At 48.9% G+C, this 9259-nt stretch overlaps 1 protein-coding gene across 1 annotated transcript in view; it reads right to left on the minus strand.

Annotated features, from left to right (window-relative positions):
• Positions 1–409: 409 nt before the first annotated feature.
• Positions 410–9259, minus strand: part of LOC135571275 (dynactin subunit 5-like) — an 11019-nt gene continuing 2169 nt past the window's right edge. Inside the window, exons 2-6 of the mRNA XM_065017059.1 lie at positions 6727–6760; positions 6483–6635; positions 1737–1839; positions 959–1133; positions 410–894 (exon numbers count right to left, since the gene is read on the minus strand). Of these exons, the coding sequence (XP_064873131.1) occupies positions 1036–1133; positions 1737–1839; positions 6483–6635; positions 6727–6760 (388 nt within the window). The 3' untranslated portion in view covers positions 410–894; positions 959–1035. The remainder of the gene's footprint in view (positions 895–958; positions 1134–1736; positions 1840–6482; positions 6636–6726; positions 6761–9259) is intronic.

Below are 9259 nucleotides of genomic sequence, written 5' to 3' on the forward strand. Positions count from 1 at the left end.
TTTACTAGGCAAGTGTAGGTTAAGGGAACAACATAATGAGGGTAGGTTAAGGTAGGGCAGGTTTGGTGGGGGGTAGGTTAACATGGTAGGGAGGTTCAGGTTATAGGTGGGTAGGTTAAGGGTAGGTTAAGGTAAGGGGTAGGTTGAAGGTAGGTTAAGGTGGGGTAGGGTAGGTTATATCTGTATAGTGTAGGTTTAGGGTAGGTTAAGGTGGGGTAGGTTTAAGAATGGGGTTATAGGTTAAGGTTTAGGTTAAGGGCAGGGTAGGTTGTCTGTAGGGTAGGTTAAGGTAGGGGGGTTAAGGTAGGTAGGTTAAGGTGGGTAGGTTAAGGGGTTTATCTGTATAGTGTAGGTTAGGTAGGTTAAGGTCGGGGTAGGTAAGGTTAGGGTAGGTAGGGTAGGTTTAAGGTAGGGTAGGTTAAGGTAGGTTAAGGTAGGGTAGGTTAAGGTAGGGTAGGTTAAGGTAAGGTAGGTTAAGGTAGGGTAGGTTAAGGTATGGTAGGTTAAGGTAGGGTAGGTTAAGGTATGGTAGTTTAAGGTAGGTTAAGGTAGGTTAAGGTATGGTAGGTTAAGGTAGGTTAAGGTAGGGTAGGTTAAGGTAAGGTAGGTTAAGGTAAGGTAGGTTAAGGTAGGGTAGGTTAAGGTGGGGTAGGTTAAGGTGGGGTAGGTTAAGGTAGGGTAGGTTAAGGTAGGGTAGGTTAAGGTGGGGTAGGTTAAGGATAGGGTAGGTTAAGGTAGGTTAAGGTATGGTAGGTTAAGGTAGGTTAAGGTAAGGTAGGTTAATGTAGGGTAGGTTAAGGTAGGGTAGGTTAAGGTAGGGTAGGTTAAGGTAGGGTAGGTTAAGGTAGGGTAGGTTAAGGTAGGGTAGGTTAAGGTAAGGTAGGTTAAGGTAGGGTAGGTTAAGGTAGGTTAAGGTAGGTAGGTTAAGGTAGGGTAGGTTAAGGTAGGGTAGGTTAAGGTAGGTTAAGGTAAGGTAGGTTAAGGTAGGGTAGGTTAAGGTAGGGTAGGTTAAGGTAGGGTAGGTTAAGGTAAGGGTTATATCTGGCTGAGAGAGAGGAATTTCTGGTAGTAACTCTTGGTCACATCAATCATCAGGTCCTGGGTACATTCTGGGAGCTCTCCTGAAAACAGACCTGGGAGAGAGAGAGGAGGAAGAGGAGGATGTAGAAGAGGCGGAGGAGGAAGAGTGGGGAAGAGACACCAGTTAGAAAGAGTTGAAGACAAAATCCATCACTTTTCAGGCTCATTCATCATCTCCAGCACCATACCAGTGTCTACATATGCCAAAACGCTGATGTCATCGACTAGGAGTTTTTTTTTTTTTACAGTATGGGGAGGAAGTAGAGGGGGGTAGAGGGGAGGTAGAGGCAGAAGAGGGGAGAGAGGGAAGGTAGAGGAGGAAGTAGAGGGGGAGGGTAGAGGGGGAGGTAGAGGCAGAAGGTAGAGGAGGAAGTAGAGGGGGAGGATAGAGGGGGAGGTAGAGGCAGAAGAGGAGAGAGGGGGAAGGTAGAGGAGGAAGTAGAGGGGGGAGGGTAGACGGGGGAGGTAGAGGCAGAAGGTAGAGGAGGAAGTAGAGAGGGGGAGGTAGAGGGGAGGTAGAGGCAGAAGAGGGGAGAGAGGGGGAAGGTAGAGGAGGAAGTAGAGGGGGGAGGGTAGAGGGGGAGGTAGAGGCAGAAGGTAGAGGAGGAAGTAGAGGGGGGAGGTAGAAGAGGAGGTAGAGGAGGGTGTGTTCTGACCTGGGCATCCTGAGAACACGGTGAAGGGAGGAACCACGGTCTCAGGAGGAAGAACTGTGTTGTCTAGGATCTTACAACAATCCTTCAACACACACCGCCGGCCCTGGAACACACACACACACACACACACAGCATTATCAACCAGATACAGTGGCGACCGTTGCCTGGAGCAACAGAAACAACATGAACAACCAGTCGGTGTAGGAGTGACATTTCATATGTTGACAGAACACACTACCCCCATTGTGACATCACAACAGAACCTCTACAGAACACCACCGTCATGTGATGATACAAACTACAGTCATGTGACTACCCTGAAATAAACACAATCAGACCCAACTAGACAGAGACTAGTACTGTTCAGACCAGACTAGTAGAACACTGTTCAGACCAGGCTAGTAGAACATGGACCCAACTAGACAGAGACTAGTACCGTTCAGACCAGACTAGTAGAAAACGGACCCCAACTAAGTAGAACATGGACCCAACTAGACAGAGACTAGTACTGTTCAGACCAGGCTAGTAGAACATGGACCCAACTAGACAGAGACTAGTACTGTTCAGACCAGACTAGTAGAACATGGACCCCAACTAGACAGAGACTAGTACTGTTCAGACCAGACTAGTAGAACATGGACCCAACTAGACAGAGACTAGTACTGTTCAGACCAGACTAGTAGAACATGGACCCAACTAGACAGAGACTAGTACTGTTCAGACCAGACTAGTAGAACACTGTTCAGACCAGACTAGTAGAACATGGACCCAACTAGACAGAGACTAGTACTGTTCAGACCAGACTAGTAGAAAACGGACCCCAACTAAGTAGAACATGGACCCAACTAGACAGAGACTAGTACTGTTCAGACCAGACTAGTAGAACATGGACCCAACTAGACAGAGACTAGTACTGTTCAGACCAGACTAGTAGAACATGGACCCAACTAGACAGAGACTAGTACTGTTCAGACCAGACTAGTAGAACATGGACCCAACTAGACAGAGACTAGTACTGTTCAGACCAGACTAGTAGAACAGACCCAACTAGACAGAGACAGATGGACCCAACTAGACAGAGACTAGTACTGTTCAGACCAGACTAGTAGAACATGGACCCAACTAGACAGAGACTAGTACTGTTCAGACCAGACTAGTAGAACACTGTTCAGACCAGACTAGTAGAACATGGACCCAACTAGACAGAGACTAGTACTGTTCAGACCAGACTAGTAGAACATGGACCCAACTAGACAGAGACTAGTACTGTTCAGACCAGACTAGTAGAACATGGACCCAACTAGACAGAGACTAGTACTGTTCAGACCAGACTAGTAGAACATGGACCCAACTAGACAGAGACTAGTACTGTTCAGACCAGACTAGTAGAACATGGACCCAACTAGACAGAGACTAGTACTGTTCAGACCAGACTAGTAGAACATGGACCCAACTAGACAGAGACTAGTACTGTTCAGACCAGACTAGTAGAACATGGACCCAACTAGACAGAGACTAGTACTGTTCAGACCAGACTAGTAGAACATGGACCCAACTAGACAGAGACTAGTACTGTTCAGACCAGACTAGTAGAACATGGACCCAACTAGACAGAGACTAGTACTGTTCAGACCAGACTAGTAGAACATGGACCCAACTAGACAGAGACTAGTACTGTTCAGACCAGACTAGTAGAACATGGACCCAACAAGACAGAGACTAGTACTGTTCAAACCAGACTAGTAGAACAACTAACTAGACAGAGACTAGTACTGTTCAGACCAGACTAGTAGAACATGGACCCAACTAGACAGAGACTAGTACTGTTCAGACCAGACTAGTAGAACATGGACCCAACTAGACAGAGACTAGTACTGTTCAGACCAGACTAGTAGAACATGGACCCAACTAGACAGAGACTAGTACTGTTCAGACCAGACTAGTAGAACATGGACCCAACTAGACAGAGACTAGTACTGTTCAGACCAGACTAGTAGAACATGGACCCAACAAGACAGAGACTAGTACTGTTCAGACCAGACTAGTAGAACATGGACCCAACAAGACAGAGACTAGTACTGTTCAGACCAGACTAGTAGAACATGGACCCTAGACAGAGACTAGTACTGTTCAGACCAGACTAGTAGAACATGGACCCAACTAGACAGAGACTAGTACTGTTCAGACCAGACTAGTAGAACATGGACCCAACTAGACAGAGACTAGTACTGTTCAGACCAGACTAGTAGAACATGGACCCAACTAGACAGAGACTAGTACTGTTCAGACCAGACTAGTAGAACATGGACCCAACTAGACAGAGACTAGTACTGTTCAGACCAGACTAGTAGAACATGGACCCAACTAGACAGAGACTAGTACTGTTCAGACCAGACTAGTAGAACATGGACCCAACTAGACAGAGACTAGTACTGTTCAGACCAGACTAGTAGAACATGGACCCAACTAGACAGAGACTAGTACTGTTCAGACCAGACCAGACTAGTAGAACACTGTTCAGACCAGACTAGTAGAACATGGACCCAACTAGACAGAGACTAGTACTGTTCAGACCAGACTAGTAGAACATGGACCCAACTAGACAGAGACTAGTACTGTTCAGACCAGACTAGTAGAACATGGACCCAACTAGACAGAGACTAGTACTGTTCAGACCAGACTAGTAGAACATGGACCCAACTAGCCCGACAGGGACAGTGAAATGTTTTCGTTCCGAGCATCACATGACCCAGATTTAGGACCTGAATGTTCCCTCGGCCAGTGTGTGTGTGTGTGTAACTCTGTGTGTGTGTGTGTGTGTTACTCTGTGTGTGTGTGTGTTACTCTGTGTGTGTGTGTGTGTTACTCTGTGTGTGTGTGTGTGTGTAACTGTGTGTGTGTGTGTGTGTGTGTGTGTAACTCTGTGTGTGTGTGTAACTCTGTGTGTGTGTGTAACTCTGTGTGTGTGTGTGTAACTCTGTGAGTGTGTGTGTAACTCTGTGTGTGTGTGTAACTCTGTGTGTGTGTGTAACTCTGTGTGTGTGTGTGTTACTCTGTGAGTGTGTGTGACTGTGTGTGTGTGTGTAACTCTGTGAGTGTGTGTGACTGTGTGTTACTCTGTGAGTGTGTGTTACTCTGTGAGTGTGTGTTACTCTGTGTGTGTGTGTGACTGTGAGTGTGTGTTACTCTGTGAGTGTGTGTGTGTGTGTGTGTTACTCTGTGAGTGTGTGTTACTCTGTGAGTGTGTGTGACTGTGTGAGTGTGTGTGTGTGTAACTCTGTGTGTGTGACTGTGTGTGTGTGTGTGTGTGTAACTCTGTGTGTGTGTGTGTGACTGTGTGTTACTCTGTGAGTGTGTGTTACTCTGTGAGTGTGTGTAACTCTGTGAGTGTGTGTAACTCTGTGAGTGTGTGTAACTCTGTGAGTGTGTGTTACTCTGTGAGTGTGTGTTACTCTGTGAGTGTGTGTGTGTAACTCTGTGAGTGTGTGTAACTCTGTGAGTGTGTGTTACTCTGTGAGTGTGTGTTACTCTGTGAGTGTGTGTAACTCTGTGAGTGTGTAACTCTGTGACTGTGTGTGTGTGTGACTGTGTGTGTGTGACTGTGAGTGTGTAACTCTGTGAGTGTGTGTAACTCTGTGAGTGTGTGTAACTCTGTGAGTGTGTGTAACTCTGTGAGTGTGTGTAACTCTGTGAGTGTGTGTGACTCTGTGACTGTGTGTGTGTGTGACTGTGAGTGTGTGTAACTCTGTGAGTGTGTGTGTGTTACTCTGTGTGTGTGTAACTCTGTGAGTGTGTGTGTTACTCTGTGAGTGTGTGTAACTCTGTGAGTGTGTGTAACTCTGTGAGTGTGTGTGTGTGTTACTCTGAGTGTGTGTAACTCTGTGAGTGTGTGTGTGTTACTCTGTGAGTGTGTGTAACTCTGTGAGTGTGTGTAACTCTGTGAGTGTGTGTGTGTAACTCTGTGAGTGTGTGTAACTCTGTGAGTGTGTGTGTGTTACTCTGTGAGTGTGTGTGTGTAACTCTGTGAGTGTGTGTGTGTTACTCTGTGAGTGTGTGTGTGTTACTCTGTGAGTGTGTGTGTGTTACTCTGTGAGTGTGTGTGTGTTACTCTGTGAGTGTGTGTGTGTTACTCTGTGAGTGTGTGTTACTCTGTGTGTGTGTGTGTGTTACTCTGTGAGTGTGTGTGTGTAACTCTGTGAGTGTGTGTTACTCTGTGAGTGTGTGTGTGACTGTGTGTGTGTGTAACTCTGTGAGTGTGTGTGTGTAACTCTGTGAGTGTGTGTGTGTAACTCTGTGAGTGTGTGTGTGTTACTCTGTGAGTGTGTGTAACTCTGTGAGTGTGTGTGTGTTACTCTGTGAGTGTGTGTGTGTTACTCTGTGAGTGTGTGTGTGTGTGTTACTCTGTGAGTGTGTGTGTGTAACTCTGTGAGTGTGTGTAACTCTGTGTGTGTGTGTGTGACTCTGTGTGTGTGTGTGTGTAACTCTGTGAGTGTGTGTAACTCTGTGAGTGTGTGTAACTCTGTGAGTGTGTGTAACTCTGTGAGTGTGTGTGTGTAACTCTGTGAGTGTGTGTGTGTTACTCTGTGAGAGTGTGTGTGTTACTCTGTGAGTGTGTGTGTGTTACTCTGTGAGTGTGTGTGTTACTCTGTGAGTGTGTGTAACTCTGTGAGTGTGTGTGTGTTACTCTGTGAGTGTGTGTAACTCTGTGAGTGTGTGTGTGTTACTCTGTGAGTGTGTGTAACTCACGATGACACAGTTCTTCCCGATGTGAACGTAAGATCCGATCTGAGCAGCGTTCACCACACAGTCTTCCTCTATAAACACATGGTCTCCGATGTGTAGTGGGAAGAAGGCCACTCTGGGAGGGGGGGAAAGAGGACAAGGGGTCACAGTCTTCCTCTATAAACACATGGTCTCCGATGTGCAGTGGGAAGAAGGCCACTCTGGGAGGGGAAAGAGGACAAGGGGTCAGAGTGTTCCTGATAAACACATGGTCTCCGATGTGTAGTGGGAAGAAGGCCACTCTGGGAGGGGGAAAGAGGACAAGGGGTCAGAGATCATTCCTCTATAAACACATGGTCTCCGATGTGTAGAGGGAAGAAGGCCACTCTGGGAGGGGGAAAGAGGGGGAGGGGTCAGAGGTCATTCCTCTATAAACACATGGTCTGTCGTGATGTGTCAGAGGGAAGAAGGCCACTCTGGGAGTGTGGGGAAAGACGGACAAGGGGTCAGTAGCTCTGTGAAAGGTCTGTGTTAAACACATGAGACCCCTAGAAGACCGATGGAGACCCCTGGTAGCTCGGGAAGATGGAGACCCCTGGGAGGGGGAAGAAGGGGTCAGAGGTCCTGGTCTATAAACACATGGTCTCCTGAGTGTGGTAGTGGGAAGAAGCCGATGTGACTCTGGGACCCCTGGTCTAGAAGAGGAGAGGGAAGAGGCCCCTGGTCTAGAAGAGGAGGTCTTCCTCTATAAACACATGGTCTCCGAATGTGCAGTGGGAAGAAGGCCACTCTGGGAGGGGGGAAAGGAGGAGAAGGGGTCAGAGATCATTCCTCTATAAACACATGGTCTCCGATGTGTAGAGTGGGAAGAAGGCCACTCTGGGAGGGGAAAGAGGGGAAGGGGTCAGAGGATCATTCCTCTATAAACACATGGTCTCCGATGTAGAGGGAAGAACCCCTGGTCTGGGAAAGGGGAAAGAGGGGGAGGGGTCAGAGGTCCCTGGTCTAGAAGAACTCTGTGGAGATGTGCTAGCAGTAGACCTAAACAGTTTAGAAACAGATGGAGACCCCTGTAGTCGAGAAGAAGATGGAGACCCCTGGTCTAGAAGAAGATGGAGACCCCTGGTCTAGAAGAAGATGGAGACCCCTGGTCTAGAAGAAGATGGAGACCCCTGGTCTAGAAGAGGATGGAGCCCCTGGTCTAGAAGAGGATGGAGGCCCCTGGTGTAGAAGAGGAGACACCTGGTCTAGAAGAGGAGACCCCTAGTCTAGAAGAGGAGACCCCTGGTCTAGAAGAGGAGACCCCTAGTCTAGAAGAAGATGGAGACCCCTGGTCTAGAAGAGGAGACCCCTGGTCTAGAAGAGGAGACCCCTGGTCTAGAGGAGACCCCTGGTCTAGAAGATGGGACCCCTGGTCTAGAAGAGGACCCTGGTCTGGTGTAGAAGAGGACCCTGGTTAGAAGAGGAGACCCCTGGTCTAGAAAGAGGAGTCCCCTAGTCTAGAAGAGGAGACCCCTAGTCTAGAAGAGGAGACCCCTGGTCTAGAAGAAGATGGAGACCCCTGGTCTAGAAGAAGATGGAGACCCCTGGTCTAGAAGAGGAGACCCCTAGTCTAGAAGAAGATGGAGACCCCTGGTCTAGAAGAAGATGGAGACCCCTGGTCTAGAAGAGGATGGAGGACCCCTGGTCTAGAAGAAGACCCCTGGGAGACCCCTGGTCTAGAAGAAGATGGAGACCCCTGGTCTAGAAGAGGAGATAGAAGAGACCCCTGGTCTAGAAGAAGATGGAGACCCCTGGTCTAGAGAGAAGATGGAGACCCCTGGTCTAGAAGAGGAGACCCCTGGTCTAGAAGAGGAGACCCCTGGTCTAGAAGAAGATGGAGACCCCTGGTCTAGAAGAGGAGACCCCTGGTCTAGAAGAGGAGACCCCTGGTCTAGAAGAAGATGGAGACCCTGGTCTAGAAGAGGAGACCCTGGTCTAGGAGACCCCTGGTCTAGAAGAGGAGACCCCTGGTCTAGAAAGGAGACCCTGGTCTAGAAGGAGTCCCTGGTCTAGAAGAGGAGACCCCTGGTCTAGAAGAGAGTCCCTGGTCTAGAAGAGACCCCTGGTCTAGAAGAGAGACCCTGGTCTAGAAGAGGAGACCCTGGTCTAGAAGAGGAGTCCCCTGGTCTAGAAGAGGAGACCCTGGTCTAGAAGAGGAGTCCCCTGGTCTAGAAGAGGAGACCCTGGTCTAGAAGAGAGTCCCTGGTCTAGAAGAGGAGTCCCCTGGTCTAGAAGAGGAGACCCCTGGTCTAGAAGAGGAGTCCCCTGGTCTAGAAGAGGAGACCCCTGGTCTAGAAGAGGAGACCCCTGGTCTAGAAGAGGAGTCCCCTGGTCTAGAAGAGGAGTCCCCTGGTCTAGAAGAGGAGACCCCTGGTCTAGAAGAGGAGTCCCCTGGTCTAGAAGAGGAGTCCCCTGGTCTAGAAGAGGAGTCCCCTGGTCTAGAAGAGGAGTCCCCTGGTCTAGAAGAGGAGACCCCTGGTCTAGAAGAGGAGTCCCCTGGTCTAGAAGAGGAGTCCCCTGGAAGAGGAGTCCCCTGGTCTAGAAGAGGAGACCCCTGGTCTAGAAGAGGAGACCCTGGTCTAGAAGAGGAGTCCCCTGGTCTAGAAGAGGAGTCCCCTGGTCTAGAAGAGGAGTCCCCTGGTCTAGAAGAGGAGTCCCCTGGTCTAGAAGAGGAGTCCCCTGGTCTAGAAGAGGAGTCCCCTGGTCTAGAAGAGGAGTCCCCTGGTCTAGAAGAGGAGTCCCCTGGTCTAGAAGAGGAG

The sequence above is a fragment of the Oncorhynchus nerka genome, unplaced genomic scaffold, assembly GCF_034236695.1.
Source record: "Oncorhynchus nerka isolate Pitt River unplaced genomic scaffold, Oner_Uvic_2.0 unplaced_scaffold_408, whole genome shotgun sequence".
Classification (NCBI taxonomy): Eukaryota; Metazoa; Chordata; class Actinopteri; order Salmoniformes; family Salmonidae; genus Oncorhynchus; species Oncorhynchus nerka.